We start from the raw sequence: 22,900 nt of genomic DNA, 5'->3' as shown, positions 1-22,900 counted from the left end.
ATAGGGCAGAAAGCCAGTGAGCTAGATGTTATCTCCTCATACCCTGGGCTTTGGCTCTATGGACATGGACTTGGGTAGCTAAAACATCCAAGGTCACATGCTCATGAGGCAGAAACTGAACCCAGGTCTGTCTAAATCCAATGCCTGAACTTGCTTGCATTTCTCCTGTGCTTCCCTTCCTCCTTTTATTCCCATGACCATCTATAGGAGAAATGAAGCACAATTATCTATTTCTCTAACATACATGTTTAAATGTTTTCTGCAGGTTGTTGGAAGGCCATAACAATTTTTTTTTCTAAGTAGTCTCTCATTTAAATACTGACTCACTTTTAAAGTGAAATCATACATCAAGAAGGTCATATGCAAAGAGAGGAAGTTGGTGGCAGTAACTCTCTTGGTGTCAAGACTGAAGATGGGGTCTGGTATCCAAAGCAGAATTATTAAGGAAGAGAAGAGCATGACTCCATGACCAATCATCAAGTTCAAGGAGGAGTCTCTGGGTCAATCATTTCTACCTTGAAGCATAGAAGGAAGTTGTTGGCTTGTGTTTTAGAGCTGTGTTCTTCAAAAGTTGTGGTAATAAATAGAAGATAAAATTATGATCCTAACCACTTTTTAAGTCAGAAGGTCAGCAATGTTAAGTATATTTTCAGTGTTGTTAGCTGATCTCCAGAACTTTCCCATCGTGCAAAATTAAAACTCTGTACCCATTAAATATTAATTCTCCAACTTCTCATCAGTTCCCCTCCCCCAGGCCCTGGTAACCCCATTCTAGTTTATGACTCTATGAATTTGATTTCTCTAGATGTCTCATATAAGTGAAATGACACAGCATTTGTCTTTTTGTGGCTAGCTTATTTCACCTAGCACATGTCCTCAGAGTCCATCCATATTGTAGCATATAAGGGGATTCCCTTTTGAAGACGGAATACTATTCTATTGGATATGTGTATATGTGTGTGATATGTGATATATATATATATATATATATATCATATGTATGTGATAGATCTAAATATATTTAGATATATTTATATAGGTATATATCTAAATATATTTAGATATATTTATATATGTATATAAATATGTATATTACATTTTGCTTGTTTACATATTGATGAACATTTCTTTTAAATCTTGGCAACCGTGAATACTGCCCCTATAAACATAGATGTATGACATAACAGCTTGCTTTTATCCAACAATTACCCTGATGCGAGGAGATGCTTACTATTTGCAGAGACACAGGAACACACTAGGGTAAGTGAAGTGACAGGTTCATTCCTATTACATGCGGAGATGGGACTGAGAAGGAGGTTTGCTTGCTAAGTGCAATGGCAGGATGCTAAACTACATTTTTGGCTTAAGCTCTTTTTTCTTTCTAGATGCTTATATGATAAACCTTCCCTGAAATGATTAAATATTAAGCCTTTTGATGCTCTGAAGGAAAGTCTCAGCATGTATAAAAAGCATTACATGCTTTCTCAATGTTAAGACAGTCTCCAAACACTTACAATTCAAACACAGCAGCCCAGTCTGGAAGGAAAAGTAAGTGGGTAAGACCAGCTCCATGCATTCCAATAAATATGTCAGTGTTATGAGTGATCCTTAGCTGGTCTAAAAACCCAAGTTCCCTGTGAACAGGACAACAATAAAAGACAGATGAGAAGAGAAAGGATTAAGTTGAGTTTGTTTCTGATACTTGGTAATAAATGTCTTTCTTTGCTTATGTCACATTCTACCATGAATTTTTGCTAACTCCAAGCCTACTCCAGTAATTAATAATTTAATCACATAATAATTTAACATTTATAAAGTAAGTTCACCTTTAAAAAAGTTAAATGCCCCGTTTGTACCTTTTTTTATTGTGGTAACACTGATTCATGATGGTATATTTAATTTAGGGGTGTAAGCTGACACATTTTCAGATATGTTACCATGCTTTCACCAAAGTACTCAGAAATGCATTTATTTTAGGAGACTATTACTATGCCATAAGCATGTAGCACATGCCATAAGCAAAAAGAGATACAAACAAAAAAGTATTATTCAAATCAAGGTAGATACTATCACACAGTAAAGGCCTGCGACCCACTCTCTATGAAAAAAGTGAAATCAACAAGTGTTTAAGAGATGTTAGGACTTACTAATAGCAGACTGAAAAGTATTTGCTTAAGATACTAAAACAATGTTGAAAAATTGAACAAATTCCTCCTTGTGTGATCTAAAGCATTCAATATGGTCTGGGTGTACCTAAAATCATCTCAAAGACCACCTTGACAACTGACTAATAGACAGTTTTCACATTTTGGGACTCAACAAGTGTTCTTTGTGTTCAAGACACTGGAAGATGTGCAAATTCAATGTCAAATGCTCTTTGAAGGGAGCCTCGGACAAAATGCCAGCACACAGACAATGGACTCAGATCTCCCAACCCCATTTACGCAAAGTCAAGCAAAATAAAGGACCAAGAGTGGCTATTACTTACTTATACTTGTAATCAACAATCTGGACTTCAAATGTAGATACTGTTTTCAGTGCATTTACAAGCTGGGAGGGAAAAAAAGCAACAGTGAACATTTCTTTTCCTTCCTTCCCTTTGGTTGTACATTCGCTCTGAGTCCTAAACATCTTATTTTCATACAAAATATTCTTCAGATATTAAATATCCTTCAGCACTAATGCTGTGACCTTAGTTGACTTTAGACAGAGGCTCCACCCTGGGTTGTGAAGAGCGTAAAAGGAGAAGATTCACAGGCTTGTACAGGGCACAGAGTTAGCTCCTACTAAAACTGTCTGCTAGCTGCTCCTTCAACTTTCAACATATATTTGTTGGGTACTACTTGTTCCGGAAATCACACTCAGGGTTTTCATCCCATCCATTATCTCACTTCAGACAAACCACTAGTGCTTTACACCTCATCTTCTCAAAATAATAGGTTCCTGGCAGAAAAATACTTTCAATATTTCTATACAAAAAAACAATCATTCTTTGACAAACAGAAAGTAGCATACTCAAATCTATTATCAGCAATACCGATGTGATTCTCTATGTCCCTCACAACTAGGATCACCCTCATTCAGAATTATCTGCACTTGTATCCTGTTTCTGGTGTTCTACACAAGTCTGCACCAGGAACAGTTACAAAAGCATCACTGAGTGAGCACTTAAATCAGACCATCATTTCTATATGACTTAATCCTCATAGAAATCACACCAAGAAAGTGTCATGATTACTATGCCCACTTTATTAATGATACAATAGAGGTTTCGAGAAATTTATTAACTTGCCCCAGATCTCCCAGGTGGCAAATGGCAGCACCAAAATTAAGCCTAGGTCACCTGACCCCAGAACTTAGGTTTTCAGCCAGTGTACTGGAAGCTTCTACTTACAAAAAGTAACAGGCAACAACCAAACCAGCTCCTTTCCCCCCATTGCACACACACACACACACACAGTCATTAACATGTAACTTTCTAGATAGTCCCCACATCCCGCAAATACGTGCTCACATCAAGAAACTGGAGAAGACTAGGCAATTAGAATTCCATGTTCCAGGAAACAATCAATCAGGTAGGTTGGCCTTGATCTTGTAATAACACAGGCCCTTTGAGTGTTCTGAGGGTCCTGCATCAAGCATGTGCTTCCAGTGATCTCCAGCCACTGCACAGACATGGCTGAATCGCTCCTGACATGATTATTCTAACCCTGAGGTCGGGCAGCATTGCACAAACCATCACAAATGAGGGCATGTGGGTTGAATTATCTATTCATGAGTCAAGGAAGAGTCCACAGTCCTTCTCTGTCTGGTAGCTGCCTTTTCAAGTGATCACTGATCCAAAGAAGAAAGGAGTCACTTGGGGGCCCTTTGGAACTTCAGCATCAAATCTCATCTTCGGGAAATTCCATCGAGGCAATCTGACTAAACCAGGATGGCTGCACTTCGCTTCCCTGGGACGGCCTCTCCAATGGTCTTCTTGATGCTGGTTTTAGCCCGTCCTTTTCCAGCAACCTGAGAACCACGGGGGGCGTGATGGGGGTGGGAAGCCTCCTCTAAGACCTTCTTTGCAAGAGTGGAAGAGCACACTGGGTAGGAAGCTGCTTGGACTCTGATACCTTGGCTTACACCCCAGTCTCTGGTCACACCTTGTAGGATCTTTGGCTTGTTTTTTGGCTTTTAACCCACAGTGTCCTTGTCTAGGAAAGGGAATAATAATAAAATGTCTGTCTCATGGGTGTCTTGGGTTCTCATGCTTGGGGAGCACAGAATACTATGATGACACATAACTAATTCTATCAATATATACTATGGATCTGCTAACTAATGAGATTTCCCAACTATCTAACCCAACACTGCAATCCTTCACATATTTTTATATCCTCTAAAAAAAATATATAGGGCATGCCTGGTGGCACAGGATAAAAGACATTGCTACGAGCTATCGCCAACCACTGCACAAGTTTGATCTCCAGCCAGGGAGCTGACTAACATGGCGCAGCAGAGCTCTCCTGACCCATCTGCTGCTGCCCTCAGCAGTGTATTTCAGTAGATCTGCCTGTTCAGCTCCTCCCCACTCTGTCTCTGGTGAATCCTCTCACCTCTGCCCACCCCCTTTTGGCCTCTACCACAATTACTGTATGCATAAATAAATAAATCTTTAACACAATACGAAAGAATATATACACAAATTGCTCATTTCTTCCATCCATAAATCATTGTATCATTACACCATATGCTCATGGCCTCCATAATCCATATGGGTCTCAGGCAGAGGTGCTAATTACATGATTCTGATCAGCCTGTGAGGCCTACAAATTAATCTGAGAAAAACATTTTACCCATCAAAGTATGGCCCTCACCTCCCACCTGTTTTTGCCATCTCAACCCCACTGAACAGTGTGTTCAAAACTAGGAGTTAACACTTGATTCCCAATAGCTTTCCTGGCCCTGCTGGATGTGGTAACTACCTATTCCAACATAAACATCTCTGTCTCTTTCTCCAAGATAGCTTCTGAATCTCTGCTGTCACTGCCTTCACGTACCCTCTTACCAGGGCATACTGACTGTGCCTAACCAGTCTCCCTGCTCCTACTTCTGCAGCCAGAGTGATTTTAAGCTAAGCAAGCCAGTTTGCCTTCCCTGTGAATTCACTTGCTACTGCTGCTTTAAATTACCATCAATTACTGGGGCATCTTTGGTGGTGTAAGGGGTTAAGTCTCAGCACCACCATGAGGCTGTCCACAGCTGCTACAGCACCTGTTCAATCCCTGACCAAAGAGCTGATCCCCATAGTGGAGAGGACTTCTCCTGTCTCCCCAGCCACTTCCCTCAGTATTTCAGTAGATCCTCCTGTTCTGTCCCCCACTCTGTCTCTGGTGAATCCTCTCAGCATCCCCCTTCCCCTATACGCATACCTCTAGCCTACACTCTAGCTAGCTCTTGTATGCATAAATAAATATATCTTCAAAAAAATAAATGATCATCATCTTAGCATCTTAAAACAACCCAACCAGCCGCATACTATTCTACAGAGGGAAATCCAACATCTGGGATGCAAGTCTCACTGGGCTAAAATCAAGGTGCAGGCATGGGAGTTTCTAGGGGAGAATCCCTGCTTCCATCATCTTCCAGAGGTGCCCTCACCCCTGGATCCTGCCCTTTCTTCCATCTTCAAAGTCAGCAATGTTTCATTCACTGGCCCTGCTTCTGTCCTCATGTCTTCTTCCTTCTGATTCTCTTCTCTTCTTCTCTTTTGTAATGTTAAGTAAGTGCTGAACTCAGACTGGATCGGTGTCAAGAATTCAACTAATAAGAGCTTTCCCAAGCAGAGGCAAAGGTTCTCTGGAGGAATGAGTGTAAAGCTCATTTGTGATTACATCAGGCCTCCTGGATGGTCCATGATAAACTCTCTATCTTAAGGTCGATTAGCACCATAATTTCCCTTTGTCTTATAACTCAACCTACACACAGATTCAAGGGATTAGGACATGGTCATCTTTGGGGGCCACTAACAGATCCTCTTTAAAACTTCAGAGTAATTCCCTGTTGCACTGAAATAAAGGCCATCTTCTCATCAAGGTCTAAAAGCTAATGTGACATGTGACTTTCCCACATGATGCCTGGCCTCTGATTTCTTCTGCTATCACAACATCTCTCCCAATTCTATGCTAAATCATATTAGCATTTTCTCCATTTCTGGAATCCCAAAAACCCTATCCCCAAAGAACATTTGCTTCTGCCTGGGAGACTCTTTCCTTGGACTGATTTTTCTCTGATCAGGTTTCAGTCCAAGCTTCAATGCCTTTCCCTTCCATTGCTCCCCTCCTCACCCCATACTCCATCACATCACCCTGTTTTATTTCCTTTGTCATCCTTATCACTACCTGGGGCCACCTTATTCACTACTTACTACTTATGTCTCGTCTTTGTACATCTCACCACCACTGTGAGCCCCATGAGGGCAGGAGCATTATGTACCATGTTCTCTACAGTAGCTCTGGCCTAGAACTCAGCCCCTCAGACAGCAGGTGCTCAATATACTATTTTGCGAACTAAATCTCACTATCCTGAGTACATCTTCCAGCTTTGCTGAGGTAGGCACAGACCTTGCATGGTGTTCTTACTGAGGTTAGATAAAATTTGTGAGTTGATGCTAAGATGATGAATTGGGAAACCTAAGGAATGAACAATTTCTTTTTCCTTTTAAAAAAATATTTATTCATTTATTTATGCATATAAGAACTGGGGTCTAGGCCAGAGCTATAGGCAGTAAGAGGATTTCCCAGAGACAGAGTGGGGAGCAGAACAGGAGGACCTACTGAAATACACTGCTGAGGGGAGCATGGGCAGGACATTAGAGGTCTGCTGTTCCATGTGGGTCACTTTCTTGGCGGGGATTAAACTCATGCTGCAGTGGCTAGTGATAGCTTGACAGTGCTGAGATTTTAACCCCTGCACCACGAGGAAGCAATTTCTCAGACATATAGTCATGAAAAGGACATGGTCTCTTCCAACCTAATCTGCTATGGGATGCTGCCAGGGCTGCATCAGCCATTTCTGAAAAATACAGTCACATTTTTGCTTCTAGTTTGTCTAGAGACAAATTGTTTGGCAATCTGTGGCAATAAAGGTGGGGTTTAGAGACAGCTTTCTTCCTGTTTTCGCTGAAGTGGGCAGATGAATGTTTATAATAAAGCAAAGCTAGTTTGGGTAATAGGTGGTTTGGTGACTAATAAGTAGAAATTCAAATCCAGTAAGTGAAGTGGGCATATCCATCAAACTTTTTCTAAAAGCTAATGATTTCAAACCAAAGCATTTACTGCAATATGAAAATAAAAGGCACATTATCATAAGACGTTAAATTCAATGCAGTGATATTTAGGATGCATACCAAAAACTCACCTCATTTTGGTTTAGGATCTTTCGGTATTCTGTGCTCCGTGCAAGAATGGTGACTCGGATTTTTCCATTCTGTAATCAAAAGGAAAAGTCAAGGTAATGCCGTCTATGCCTGGAGAGGTGCAGGAATACCTGAAACTAAAATGGGATTTCCACAGAAGTGAAGTTCACTAAGGACACATTTATGAAACTATTATTTTTTAGCCTGGTTCCTTCACAGTTCTGTCAGGGAATAAAAACACAATCACTTAAGCTACAAAAGACAAAAGGAGAGGAAAAAAGCACATTCTTCCAGAGATACTAGTTTATCTTTGTAAGTTACTGTCATCTGATTTTGAATTCCTCCAAGTTCAAAAGGCTTACCACAGAAAACACGATCTTCTGATTATTGCTTTTTCTGCAAACGTGGTATTGATTTTATTAGAAGTGAAACATCAAGCCCACCTAAGAATCCATAATGTATTCCTTACCTTGGGCCCCTCTTGTGTGATGTTCAGTCTGTATAATACATGCTGGGAAAATGCCCTGAATAATCCAGTATTCTGACAGCCAGATATCTAAAATAAAAACAATAATTTACATTACGATAATTATGTCTACATTACTATTTCAAATGTTCTCAAGTCATATATAAATCTTAACATCTTATCAAGAGTTAACATAAATCTTCCATTAACATAAATCTTTACCAATACACAACACACTTACCAAGGGGGTGTTATAGAACAGTCCATATCTCATGCGGGGGAGTAATGAAAAAATAGCTTCTTTAAAACATACCTAAGATCAAAGAATTTTTAAAAGGTAAGATAATACGATTTGTATTCTTCATACAAAACAGCACCTATGATTACAGAAAGTAAATTTTAACCAACCCAACCCCTATTTTACATTAAAATATTTCAAATAGCATACTTTTCCACTCAACTGAAATAACACATTGTTATTAAAACTAGGGGAAGTAAGTTTCTAAAATCTGCATGTTCACAACACTGAGGACTCTAGTTATAAAAAGAAAGTGAGAAATCAATGGAAATAGCTAATAGAAACTCATTAAATATTTGATGAGTGAGTCAATCTGCAATGTTAGTTATTCATAGACATTTCGGTCTAGTTTACCGTACCCTTTTGGAATCATAAGTTTTCAGATGTATAACATCATAATCAGTAAATGATTTCCAAGTCTCTGAAAATAGGTCACCATACCCATAGGAGCTCTGAAAGTGGAAACAAAATACATTAGAGCAATAAGAGAATACAACATGGTTTTTCAAAAATGCTACAAAATGCCTGCCTTAGCTTATAAGTCTTAAGAATTAATGATCCTAAATAAGCTCATAAAGTCTAGATATGAAAAACAGATTTCCACTTTGGGTCTGAGCAAGTACCTAATTTAATGTAATAACATCAGAAATAGCATCACAATTATAACTAGAGTCTACTAAGTATTTTGTTTTTCTACTCTTGTCTTTCTTATTCCCATGACTTTGAAAAGTAGTCATGAGGATTTCTTCTATGTTCTGACCAAAAATCAGAGCCAAACAAGCTGCATCCATAAGCCACCATTTGTGCATCCATAAACGCATCTGAATGTGCTCAGAGTAAAGGGAATATGCTTTTGGAAAGATATTTCTATCAAGAAAATGCCTTGGAAGTTTCTAGCATTCACAATACAATATACGTAATTATGAAATGATATCCTGATTGAATGATTAATGTGCTAATTCCCCACTACTACAGCATCTTGCATACTTCCCAAACCCCAGGCACCATTCTAAGCACTTGACACTATTAACATGTTAATACCACCCCTTAAACTTAATGATCTAGATAAATTCACTGTCTCCATTTTACAGATGGGCAGACTGAAACACAATTTTAAGTAATCTGCCAATAACTCTGGAGTTATTGTTTGCAGGACTGGGACGAAATCCAGTTTCTTTGGTTCTGAACTCCAAGCTGGTAACCTGTACAGTAACGGCCTCTCAGCTAGAACTAGCTCTTCCTAGTATATTTATCATATACACTTTTGAAAAGCGGAAACTAATTATGTGCTCCCTCAGCTAAAGCAAAAGACATTTATTGTAAAAATGGAAATAAACTGAAAATTTCATCCAGAAGAAGTAAGAAATACGCATTATAGGATTCCATTTGAGGTCCACAGTTTTATATTCATTGAGTTTGTGCCCTTTTATCTTTATAGCATATGTTGTTCAAATCCTGAAAACTTTGATACAGGTATTAGTACTATTTCAAAGCTATTGACACGGTTGGAAGTGGTGATGAAAAAAATATTTTCCTTATTAAATGGTCTCTGATATTATTCTAATAATGTTTCTCAACGTCATCAGAAATGAAGGGCCCCTGTTCTAACTCAATAATAAGTAACAGGTAATTAAAGGACATTATTCCAGACAGTTTCTTGAGATAACATATTCTGATAAAATAAAATACCTTTGAAAGTAAAGTGTAATAACATACTGCAGTCCGGATTGATCCCTTTTCATGGAAATCATGTAATAAGCATCCCTAGAAGCTTCTTTTCCATGTCCCTCAACTTCAAATTACCTGCCACAGGGGAAGGAGAGATATCTTTCTATTTTTGCTTGAAGGATATTTGGATATTGTCAAAAATGACACAGAATTTCCTCTTGTGACTATCTCAAGGTTAGACATGCACATAACACATAACTTAGAAATTCCACTCACAGGAATCTGTCCTACAGCAGTGCCATGATGGGTAGGTAAAGGGGGTGTACACTGCAACATTTCAGGAAGCAAATGAAATATGACTGAGATGGGGGAGAGAAAAGACACACACTGAGTCATACATGGGATACCATATCCATCAAACAGATATGCCATGCACTGCTGAAAAGTTGGCACAGCCAGTGTGCTGGAAAGATGTCCATGATAGAATATATTTTTTAAATATTTATTTATGTATGCATACAAGAACTAGGGTGCAGGCCAGAGGTGTGGGGGGTGAGAGGATTCACCAGAGACAGAGTGGGGAACAGAACGGGCAGATTGACTGAAATACACTGCTGAGGAGAGCAGCAGGTAAAACAAGAATGGTCTGCTGTGCTGTGTGGGTCAGCTCCCTGGCTGGGGATGGAACTCGCGCTGTGGATAACTGCGGATAGCTTCATAGTGCTACACTTTAACCCCTTGTGCCACCAGGGAGGGCCCCTATGATAGAATATTTTTTTTTTTTAAGATTTATTTATTTGTGCATACAGAACTGGGGTACAGGCCAGAGGCTCAGGGGCGGTGAGAGGCTTCACCAGAGACAGAGTGGGGAGCAGAACAGGCAGATGGACGAAGTACACTGCTGAGGGGAGCAGCGGGCGGGTCAGGAGAGGTCTGCCACGCCATGTGGTCACCTCCGGGGCAGGCGGGAATCGAACTCATGCGGAAGCGGCTTTAGATTCTCAGTGCAGTGCTTTAACCCGCTGCGCCACCAGGGAGGGCCTGATAGAATATTTTTAACAATATGTTTATATCTACGAGAATATAAACATATCCTTATACAAATCATATATATCCATATTTACATAATTGTAAAATATTTTGTAAAATATAGTTATTTTACAGAAGGAAATGTCTATCAGTTTATTAAAATTTAATTTAAAAATGTCTTGCAAGAGACTCTCATGCTTTAACTGCAGTTACCTTTGAGAGAAATGAAATTAGAGAAACAGAAGAAGGACTTGAATCATTACAACCAGGCATCACTTGCATGACTAAAAAGAATAATAAAGCCATGCTACTTTCAGGCCAAGAAAATGTGGAAAGCCTGGATGGTAAGTCAACCAGGGCAATGCTTCTGTGCCCAGAAGTGTCCCTCAATGCATCCCCGAAGAGTGCGGGCTGTGCCCTTCCCACTGGGGAAGCTGTGTGCCTGCAGAATGGTGAGCTGCTGCGCTCTGAAAGCAGGAGAGGAAACACTCCAAGAACTTCTCTGTGGGAACAGTTGTAAATGTCACTAAGATCTGAACTGCAGCCACCCTCTGCTCTTCCCCTGGACACAGTGCACACAGTGGACAGAGACATCATCCCCTGGGGGGCAGAACAGCTTCATTCAAGATTTTAACCAGCAAAACAAAAAGTCAGTGACCACATGACACTTTAATGCTCTTCATGCAATCTGTGGTGTTCTGTGGGCTTGAACTGTACAACGACCAGACTGTCAGGGGAACAAGAACCTCTGATGGTGTAGTTTTCAAATCGATGCATAGAAGGTAACAAAGGAGAGAGGCACAGGGTAATCAACATGCTCAGCTACATTCACCCTGCCGCCTGCAGAGACAAGGTTAGATTGCCCTAAAATCATATTCCTAATTATTGAATAACCAATGAGTTTCATGGTGAGTGAGTCCTACTTAACCCATCCCAGCAGGCAGAAAGGAGGACACAATTTAACCTAGCCCACTTGTTTGAGACATGGAAAAGCATGCAACAAGGTACAAGGAAATTTCTGAAAGGTGTCTGGAAGTTATCTGTCAACTCAACAGGTTCTGCAGGGAACTACAGGAAATAAATTAAGCACTGTGCTTTCAGGGCACAGCACATTGTATATTGTGCATATATTGTATTGTGAATGCTAGAAACTAGTCCAGGCTGCCTGAACGAGAATCCTCAATCCTACCCCTCAATGACTGTTACCTTAGACGCTTCTACTATTCAGAACTTAATTTCCTCCAGCTAAAAAAAAAAAAAGAAGAAGAAACAACTCCACAAGCCCATGTAAGGTTGTGAGCATTTAGTGAGATAGTAACAGGTGTGATTATACCATAAAAAGCACAAGAACCATGCGTTAATCACTCCAGAGCTGATAGCTGGAAACTGTGGCCTAGAAGCACTCATCCAAAAAGGAAAGGAAGGAACTGTTGTTCCCTTTGTTCACAGAAACATTTCCAAGAAATGAAACTGTGGTGACAGCAAAACTGGAACATGACAGAAACGTACATGCAAAGCAGAAACCAAAAGAGAGCATGAACATGCCAAGATTTATAGAACCAGTTCTCAGCAGACTTCAACTCTCCCTAAGGTTAAAGGAGCAGTAATAGTGAAAACCTCTATGCAGCTCTGCAACAAGCCTCAGATCAGTGACCAAACCAACCCTGCTGCATGAGAACTTGATCTTCAGTGAACCATCTGATTCTGCTCTCTGGAAAGAATGGCCTGTGTCAACTACACTTGTAGGTACCACTGCTTTTGACTAAAAAAGGCAGTTAGTGGGCAAAACACACATGGACTGAGAACTGGCTTTCTGACTGGCTGTATCTCTTGTGGAACCTTGTTGAGGTACATTTAGCTGAATCATGGATGACCTTTACGTGGGTTATCCAATTTCCCCTTAGGGAATATACTATAAACCACCTGGTCTCAGCCTTCTTGTTGTCCTAAGATGCATGTGCTATGTTCCGGGCACTGTGATTGTCCACATACAACACAGTTCACCTACAAAATGACACCAAGATGGACTCTACAATTATTCCATCTCGCAGATGAGTGTCCTGGGGCAACTCCTGAAGTTACCTTGACAGATAGAAGAGGTAGATATGAGAAGAATGAGAGAAAAAGCAAAGAGAGGGGGGTAAAACACTGCACTAAGAACAAATAAGCAAATAACAGATGTAATTCAACATATAGATGTACATGCTTAAAACATGTCCCGTGTAGCAAGCTCATACACACGACACAAGTGGAACAAAGCAAATAGCAATAAGGGAGTGGTAATTAAGCAAAAGTAAACAGTGATTAGAAGAGAACAAACTGCAAACTGGCAAAAACTCCCGACAGGCATCATGTGGAGTCGGGGGGGGGGGTGTCATGGAATGTTATCGAATGATTCTTTAAAGTCTACATAATGGGTATACTGAGCACAAGCATTTGGTCTTTGGAGTGCCATCTATATTTCCCAAAGGGGAAAATAAACCTTCCACCACCTAATTCGACAATTGAAAGAACAAAGGTACAGAAATATGTCACTGCCCATATGAATACTACAGGCAAATGCTTCTTCACACATTCACAGGCACATGCATATATATGCAGGTTTGATAGTATGCTTGGGAATATTTAACAAATATCTCTTAGAAAATTTTATTTCACAATATCAGGACCTCACATTTATTGAGCAAGTCAAAGACAATACTAAAGCAGAGAACACATTCTTACTTACTGTGTCCCACATCACGATGTATACATCTGTATTGAAGGAATTATTAACGTGTTGAGTAATATAAAGGTTGATAAAATCGCAGAAGTGGTGATACATGTTAACACCTAGTATTGGAAAAAAGAAATCTACATTAATTAACCCCAAAGAAAAAATGATTCAACAAGTTTTATTCCATCCCATCTGTTTACATGTGATGATCTTTTAGCTAAAATAAGTGGGGAAAACAGTAAGTTCTTCCAAACGTGAAATAATCCACTCATTGATACAGACTGAATGGGTGGAAATATTATGTTAAAATTGGTTATTTAAGAAATAGAAATGCATTTTCCTGTATACACTAAGTAGCAAATGACCATTAAGTTTCCTGAAAAAAGAACAGCATTAAACTCAAATGAAATAGGATTAAAGAAGCATGAAGACTAATTGTTGTATTTTATGAGATCTTATGTTTTAAGTTAAGTAAGAAACAACTCTTCATTATAAAAGTTTTGGCAAAATGGGCCCTTCTGGTGGTGCAACGGGTTAAAGCACAGCACTATGAAACTGCAACAAAAGTTTGATTCCCCAGCTGGGAAGTGACCCACATGGCGCAGACTCTCCTGTCTCACCAGCTGCACCACTCAGCATTATATTTCAGTAAAATCTGCCTGTAGCTCCCCACTATGTTTCTGGTGAATCCCTCACCCCCCACACCTCTGGCCTGTACCCCAGTTCTGCATAAATACATAAATCTTTTCAAAAAGAAGTACTGGCAAAGATGGAAAATATTAACATTTTGGAATTTTTCATTCCTGTTTCTATTTTCCCTACTTAATCACTATTTAAGATGTTGCTTCTTGGAAAAATATTTACTATCATTTTAAAGGGCTTCATGCCCCATATTTTACTTGAAAAAGCATGAACTTTGGAGTCAGAAGAACTGGCCTGAATCCCAGTTCTGCCATTCATAAGCAACCTTCTCAGATAAGTTTGTAAAGTTCTCAGGCTTTAGCTTCTCTACTAGAAGTAAGGAGTGTTATGCTTAGGTGCCAGTTTTGTTAGGAGAAATTAAATAATAATACATCTAAAAGTACCCAGCCTACTGCCTAGCACCTGGTAAAGCCTCAGTGCAGGTTATCTAGGCTTGGAGGTCACAGTCAGTAAGAATGCAGAATTGCTATTCGCAACTTCTTAAGTCTGTCTTTAAAAAAAAAAAAAGCTGAACATGTACTATTGACTTAGGCATAGAGTATACAGTACTCAACCTGGAAATACATATAAACAAGATGAAATTCCAAGAACTGGCATTTAAAGTATGCATTTTATAGAAGGGCAAAAGTTAATTGAAAGAAAAACAGCAAAAACCATAACATATTCTGACTTCATTTCCATTGTGAATAATGTATGTAACAGGAAATTAGAATTAAAAAAAAAAGCAACAAAAAAACCCTGCATTCTTTTTAGACTGGTATCTTAAAAGAAAGTTTGGAAGGGCTTCTTGTCTCACCCAGAAAAATCTTACAAAGAGACTATATTCAAATAAAGAAAAAGAAACTTCTACTGTAGCACATGTCCTTCTCCCAGGTTAGCCACACCGCACATTAGGTCCCTCATGTATCATTCAGTGAATTCCTAACATTTACTGAGAAACACAGCAAGCACAAAATAGTTCTTGTTGCCATGAGAATTTATAAATAAGAAAACATAAGCTCTGTTCTCAAGGGCCTCCAGTGAGTCTTGTTCTATGGAATGCTCATCTCTTGAGGTAAAAGCTGATATGAAAAGGAAAACAGGATGGCAGACCAAGTTAAAAGCCAAAAAGATGACTTATGAATATAGGAAAGAAATGGCACATGTACATACCGGCTTACTACTCCTATTTTAATACTTCATGGCATACATAACTAAGTAAAATTACATATTCACATTCTTTTACAGGGAGATCACAGAGTTTTCCTTGCCTTTTTTAAGTTTACATATTTTAAAAATGAGTCAGGACCATGAACATAGCATTTTTACCTGCTCTTATTTCAAAAACCTAAAGCTGCCTGATTTCTAAAAATAAAACTTTGTAATATAAGAATTATGACCTCAGAAAGCATAGCACATTGAAATTATAATCAATAAATCATAATGATTCTGAAATAGTATTTCACAATAAGCCCAGCCTCTCATGAGTTCTGATATGATGTGGCATGGTAGTACCATCACTCATAATTAGATAATAACGTAAAATTTGTGTTTCTCCTCTCCAAGGCAACTAGGATATAAAGTAAAAGCTGTGCTTGCAAGTTGACCAAAATTATATGCATAAATGGAAAAATACTTTTATTTAAAAAAATACTGTAGTGCTAATTCCTGAAGAATTTTAAGTTCACTTCAGTCATGAGAACAATAGGTGAAAGTTTGCCAGAAGAGGTCATGGGCATCCAAACCACCCACAGTACACACATGGCTTTTACTTAAAAAATGTTTTTAAAGCAGCACAAATCTAAATTGAATGACTAGAGAAACCAGATGGGGTAAATTGAGTTATAAAAGGTGTACATATGTTGCTTCCACTCATCTTTCATTTTTGATTCAGTCTTTCCATAAATGTGAAGGTTTCTTCTAAAATACCAGAGGTAAAAATAATGGGATTTTAAACAAGTTTACTTCTTTAGCAAAGAAAGCCAGAAGTAAATCCAGTTATATTTCCCAAAAAGTCATAGGAAATCACTACATGTTACAACAAAAAGGAAACAAAATCTCATCACCTATAAAGAAAATGAATAAACATCTCACCTGCATCTAATTTCATGAAGTAGGTTGGCTTGTCAATAACGATGTCACATTTAGCATCTTCAATAGGTCTGAAGTTGAGCTGACTGTAGCTTTGCAGCTCAGCAAACCTGGAATTATGAATTGGGAGATACCTTCAAAACTCTTCTCCTGAACTTCTTAGGATTTGTTAAATAGGGAGATTTTACTGTAAGTATAAACTATAATGGAGACATATAACACTTCTCAAACATACCAACATGTCTACAACTTGATATCAATTTTATTGTTGAGAAAGGGGCAAAAATTATTTTTTTAATTCAGCCTAATGTACTCGATAAACTAGGAACTTTCCATAGGAAAAATTTACATATTGATTAGGTTAAGTAATGTACCAGCAAAGTCATATTTTCCTATACTCTGAGGAAGCACAGTCTCATTCAAGAACCATTTGAACAGATTTTTTTGGATTTTGAGAAAGATGTCATTCTAGGATTTACTGAGTGCCTCAGAAAGCTCACAGTCCAGCTTCCTGTTAGAAAGGAACATGTGTTTCCCCTTCAAGAGGACATTAATTCTTTCCTCCCAAAAGTGGGCTGAAATTAGTGATTCACCTCTAACAAACAGAATCCAGCAGAATGGTAGAAGTGATGGTATTCTGTATCCCCAGCCCTCCTTATTCTTGGGGATACTGTCTTGGTGCCCAGAGCTCTCCTGCCTGGCACTCAGAAGTAGGGTCAAGCTGGGGGCCTCTCATCAAGACCAAAAGTCCTGATATAAGGAACATACTGAGAAACCAGTATCTGCTGAAAACAGCAGGCAGATGTTGGAATAGAGATTATACGCTTCGATCAGCAAGAACAATGGAGCCCCTGGCCAGTAACTCCAGGCCACTGCACCCTAGCTTACATTCCCAAGAACTACTTCCCCCACACATGTACACTCCCTAGGTACTTGCCCAGTTTTGTACTGCTGCTAATAAATGTGAGACCTGCCTTTGGATGGGGCCTTCCCATTACTTCCCTCTCCACCTCACATTGCTCCACTTGAATGTCGAGCAATTTCTCTCATCCCTTGCCACTCTCTATGCTGCCACCTCACAGGGCGCCAGTGTGTCATTTCTGAGGTTAAGGTTAACAATACTAAGGTCTCCATCTTGGGACATCACCCCCACCACCTCTGGCTCTCAGGAAAGATGACTGCTGTGTTGTGAGCAGCAGGGAGAGGGGCTTTGTGGTAAAGAAATGACACCTCTGGTCAGCAGTCAGAGAAAAATAAAGCTTGCAACAGCATGAAGGAGCTTAGAAGCAGATTCTTCAGGTCTACTTGAGCCTAGACATGTCAACAGCCCAGTCAACAGCCCAGTCAACAGCAACCTCAAATGAGAGACCCTCGGCTAGACCCATCAGCTAAGTTGCCTTTAAATCCTGACTATGGGAAATTTCATGTCATAATAAATGTTGATTATGCTTAAGCTATTACAATCTGGAGAAACTGGGGTGGGTAGAAAATAAAAAAATAGTAAATTTTGAAAAATAGTAAATTCTGAGAAATTTTGCTGTACAGTAATAGATAATAAATACAAGTGTACCCTGGGATATACTTTGGAGTAATGTGCTACACTCCATTAAGTACCTAACACAAATATAAGCCATGATTTCCACAGGTACTAAGGATCAATATTAAAGATTAGCTATCAAAAGTATTAAGGACCAAAATACCTAGTAGAAGTTCCTACAGAAGTTCCTACCTAAAAAGTCTGTTAAGTCCAGATATTGCATTACAGACTGTAAAAGGCCCTACAAATGGATGGTAGATTGTTATGAATGGTTTGAATTAATTAATGTTATGTAAGTGTCCTATGTGACTATACAGGGGTAGCATGAGTTTCTTTGGGGTATTAAACAGTTCTTTATATCGACTGTCTTAGTGGTTACACGCGTCTAAGCATATAATATAACTTTCATTAAGCTATATGTACAAAAATTATATATAAGTGCATGTAAGGACTGGTGAAATGCAAGTGTGTATAAATAATAATATTGTACCAACATCAATTTCCTGTTTGTGATCACTGAGCTAGTTTTGTAAGCTGTTATCATTAGAGGAAGTTGGGGTAAGGTTACAATGGGAACTCTGACTTTTAAACTTATACATTCCAAAATTATTTTAAATGAAAGTAGTGTTAAAGTGTTCTCATGCTTTATTCTAGGGATGGTAATTTCTTGATAGACTGCAAAATTAGTTTAATAGTAAAAATGTTTAAAGCCAAAATGTGTTCCCCAATTTTTATAAAGTTCAAAAAGTTGGTGAATGATGTTAAAAGTCAGGGTAAAGGAGGCCCTCCCTGGTGGCGCAGCGGGTTAAAGCACAGCACTGAGAATCTAAAGCCGCTTCCTCATGAGTTCGATTCCCGCCTGCCCCGGAGGTGACCACATGGCGTGGCAGACCTCTCCTGACCCGCCCGCTGCTCCCCTCAGCAGTGTATTTCGTTGATCTGCCTGTTCTGCACTCCACTCTGTCTCTGGTGAATTCTCTCACCCTCTGCATCTCTGGCCTGTATCCCAGTTCTGTATGCACAAATAAAATAAAATCTTTAAAAAAAAAAAAAAAAAAAGTCAGGGTAAAGGAATGTTCACCTTTAGAGAGGAGGGTTAGGAGTGTGACAGGCAGGTGGCTGGAGGGCCAGTGACTTTTGACCAGAGCAGGAGTTACACAGGTGAGTTCACCTTTTCAGAATCCAAACTGTCCATTTCTCGATATGCTTGTTATGTACTTCAACATGTGTATGTTTTTAAAATGTGTTGCCCAAAATATAGGTGCAATTATGAGTAGTTAATAAAAACTAATTTTGAATTGATTTTTTTCTTTCATTATCAAATGGTAACACTATATCACACTTTCTAATAGTTTATAAACAGATACTTAATTTTGATAGAACTGATATTGTCACTCTGCAGCCCTTACTCTCCAGAAACTCATTACCAATTATCTATAAATGAAGTAACATTTCCCATTTGATAGTTCTTACCAAAATCTTTAAGTACCAGAAATAAATATGAATAGTTTAGAAAAAAACAGTAAAAAAAAACACCAAAAACTTACCACGATTGCAGAGGACTTTTACGCTGACCTTGAGACATCAATGTCCGACTGTCAAGTTTGCAGTGGCCTCCAATTGCACCACTCTGGAAAAAACCTTCCTTAAATCTGGGGGATAACAATAAGTTTTGAGTTCAAAAAGATTTTTCATGATTCAAGCACATGGGCTGTAAGTAGTGATTTGATAGTTTCCAAAATCAGTTTCTGATTAGACTTTAACTCTTGATAGCAGACCATTACAAACACATACAAAAGTAACAGAACAGTACAAGGAACCCGAGGTCCCTCCACCAAGCATCACCATTAACTCGCGGTTCTGTTTCCCAAATCCATCACCACACTGTTAGGAGGCAAATCTAAGGAAGATACCTGGATCTGAAACTATTTCAGAATTTCCATTAGATTCCACCAATCACTTTAAGTACCTGTCATGGTTCCTCTTGATGTTTCTTAAATCAAGGTAGAGATGGGCTGCTCTACAGTACTGAAGATAACGGGAACACACCAGACTTGAGTCATTCTGAAACAAGATTAAGAAAAACCAAGAGAAAGTGACTTGAGCCTTTCAAGGGCAAACACAGACTTGCTGGACTTGGAGAGAGCATGCACATTTGCAGGTCCAAACCACACAATATGGGAAGGAAAGCTTCCTGAAGACTGCTTCTGCTGAAGGATTTTTCTCCTCCCAGCAGACCTCAACCAAACATACTTCTGCTAATTGTCCTATTTTTAGCACCTGAAATTTTAAAGCCAAGAACTGTATATGTGGTTCAAGTCGGTCCTCTGTTCAAGAAAAAAGGCACTCAGAACTATTATTACCCTGATAGCTATGTAAGAAAGCATTTTTGAAAGAGGAGCCAAATGAAACATAGAGATTAAAATACAAGGCAGGAAGGGCATTTTGCCTATTTTATTAAGAGCTACTTTCTGCAAACCATAAAACTTGAGTTTGTGGCCCTTCCCGGTGGCACAGCAGGTTAAAGCACAGCACTGAGAATCTAAAGCCACTTCCGCATGAGTTCGATTCCCGCCTGCCCTGGAGGTGACCACATGGTGTGGCAGACCTCTCCTGACCCGCCCGCTGCTCCCCTCAGCAGTGTACTTTGTTGATCTGCCTGTTCTGCTCCCCGCTCTGTCTCTGGTGAATCCTCTCACCCTCTGCATCTCTGGCCTGTACCCCAGTTCTGTATGAATAAATAAATCTAAAAAAAAAAAAATTGTTAAAAAAAAAACTTGAGTTTGTGACAAAAGCAACATGAGGGGAATGTTTTCTAAGTCAGTGAATCTACATCAGTGAATCCTAAAGTCAGCCTCTGTTTCCACCAATCTGGTTTATATTGAAAGAGGATTAACTCCAAAAAAAATGTTTATCTAGATTTTATTTATAGAGTTAAATGCCATTTTACTGTTTTTTGCCATGACACCAGTGAACATGAGGCCTTAATCTTGACCTGCTTGGTACTTTGGAGTCTATGGTTGGTAAGGGATCCCACTCGAACTGTTCAAGCATATCAGGGAAGCATTCCCAGGTCACCTTGGGACAGGGGAGGACAGCTGTGGCTCCTCCCTCCTTTCCACCTGAAAATTGCCAGTAACTCCATGGACATTTATTAATGAACATTGAGCCTTTAGCTGGATTTGGGCCCTGTCTGGAGCATTTTAAAAAAAAGATTTATTTTAGGGTCCTCCTTGATGGTTCAGTAGGTTAAAGCACAGCACTATAAAGCTAACCACAGCCACTGCAGCATGAGTTCAATCCCCAGCCAGGGAGCTGACCCACATGGCACAGCACACCTCTCCTGACCCGCCTGCAGTGTATTTTGTCAGTCTGCCTATTCTGCTCTTCAGTCTGTGTCTCGTAAATTCTCTCATTACCCCTGCACCTCTGGCCCGTACCCCAGTTCTGTATGCTAAATAAATAAATCTTAAAAAAGAAAACTTATTTTATTTATTTATGCATATACGAGCTGTGGTGTAGGCCAGCGGTGCCAGAGGATTCACCAGAGACAGAGTGGTGCAGATAGCTGCAGATAGCTCCATAGTGTTGTGCTTTAACCCCTTGTGCCACCAGGGGGGGACCCTCTGTAAATATCTTAAAAGCCATGCTCACTTACGACCCACCATTTCTTGAGGGTAGCACAGCACATGCATCTCTTCTAGCCGCTCGCCTGCATATCCAAAATCAGCTTGTCTCCAGAAGAGGTCCCGTGCTGACTCAAGGGTGTCGGTCCTGTTCACAAAAAAAAAAAAAAAGAGAGAGAGATTCTGGGATTATTTTCTTTTTATTTTTTAACCTTGATTTCCCCCTAAATGTTAAAGTGCCAAAAGCGGTCATTTCTTTGATTTTTTTTAATAAATGAAAATAATTTTCCTGAAAGTATACAAGCTACATGAACTTATCAAAATAAATTATTTATAGACATATTTCTTTTTTCTAAGATTTTATTTATTTACATTTGCATAGAACTCGGGTGTAGGCTAGAGGTGCAAAGTAGGGTATGTGTATGTGAGAGAGGATTCACCAGAGACAGGGTGGGGAGCAGATCTATTAAACTCACTGCTGAGGGGGGCAGCGGGGGAAACAGCAGAGGTCTGCTGTGCCATGTGGATCAGCTCTCTGGCTCAGAACTTCACAGTGGTAGTGCTGAAACTTAACCACTAGGCCACCAGGAAGGTGCCTGGACATATTTTCTTATGATATAATGACACAACAGAAATATATGAAGTGAAGTTTATCTTGGATGAGAGACAATAAAAATGTTAATTACTGTATTTTCTTTACCCCATTTACCTTCACATTTTGGAACCACTAGTTATATGTAACCTTCCCTCCAGAATCAAGAAGAACCCATCAGTATGTAAGCAAATACCTAAAGAAATTACTCACTAAAACCAAAAAGTTGGGAATTGAGGCAGCAGTATACAATGCAGAGAAAAAAAAGATGTAAAGGTAAGAAGGAATTCTCTCGGCAAACTTACCATCCTGTGTCCACATAGCTGCAATCAGGGTAACCAAATCTGTACTCTGGTTTGCAGGATTTCTCATAGCCCCAGCAATACTTTAGATTTTCTAAGTGTTTCTGTAACATAAGACATGAACATAAAACATCTCTTCTAATAGAGAACACCCTTAAATTTGCCCATGATAAAAATCATTTTTATATAATTTTCATTTTTACCATTTAATTACTATTTACGAAATAATAACTAGAGTAAATCCTAATAGCAGCCTCAAGATTCCTAAGTTATCCTTAATCACACCCCCAATCATGTCTGCCCTCAATCAAAAGACCACTTAAACTGAAATTTCCTTAAGTAGCTTAATGAAACCTCCTTTTCCAGTGAACAAATAGATTCTAACATTAGGCCTTTGAGATACATAACTTGGAATTTCTGTTACCAAAAGAATAGCAGTTAAATTGAATGGCTCAGCAATTAACTATCGGCCAAGCTCAGCACAGCCCCCCC

The 22,900-nt window shown here is 39.3% G+C and overlaps 1 protein-coding gene across 2 annotated transcripts in view; it reads right to left on the bottom strand.

Moving 5' to 3' along the window:
* The window catches only part of EOGT (EGF domain-specific O-linked N-acetylglucosamine (GlcNAc) transferase), a 29,733-nt gene that overhangs the window by 4,715 nt on the left and 2,118 nt on the right, over positions 1 to 22,900 (bottom strand). Inside the window, exons 3-14 of one of the 2 annotated variants that reach the window (XM_004675991.2) lie at positions 22,412 to 22,512; positions 21,554 to 21,662; positions 19,858 to 19,952; positions 19,436 to 19,540; positions 16,355 to 16,461; positions 13,592 to 13,695; positions 8,526 to 8,618; positions 8,110 to 8,181; positions 7,872 to 7,958; positions 7,405 to 7,473; positions 2,489 to 2,550; positions 1,515 to 1,634 (exon numbers count right to left, since the gene is read on the bottom strand). In XM_004675991.2, the coding sequence (XP_004676048.1) occupies positions 1,515 to 1,634; positions 2,489 to 2,550; positions 7,405 to 7,473; positions 7,872 to 7,958; positions 8,110 to 8,181; positions 8,526 to 8,618; positions 13,592 to 13,695; positions 16,355 to 16,461; positions 19,436 to 19,540; positions 19,858 to 19,952; positions 21,554 to 21,662; positions 22,412 to 22,512 (1,124 nt within the window). The remainder of the gene's footprint in view (positions 1 to 1,514; positions 1,635 to 2,488; positions 2,551 to 7,404; positions 7,474 to 7,871; positions 7,959 to 8,109; positions 8,182 to 8,525; positions 8,619 to 13,591; positions 13,696 to 16,354; positions 16,462 to 19,435; positions 19,541 to 19,857; positions 19,953 to 21,553; positions 21,663 to 22,411; positions 22,513 to 22,900) is intronic. The other variant, XM_012735034.1, reaches the window with a different exon arrangement.

Source organism: Condylura cristata, unplaced genomic scaffold (assembly GCF_000260355.1).
Source record: "Condylura cristata isolate star-nosed mole 26May11 unplaced genomic scaffold, ConCri1.0 scaffold00004, whole genome shotgun sequence".
Taxonomy (NCBI): Eukaryota; Metazoa; Chordata; class Mammalia; order Eulipotyphla; family Talpidae; genus Condylura; species Condylura cristata.
Note: the sequence above shows the minus strand (reverse complement) of the source record. Positions and strands in the feature narration are given on the sequence as shown.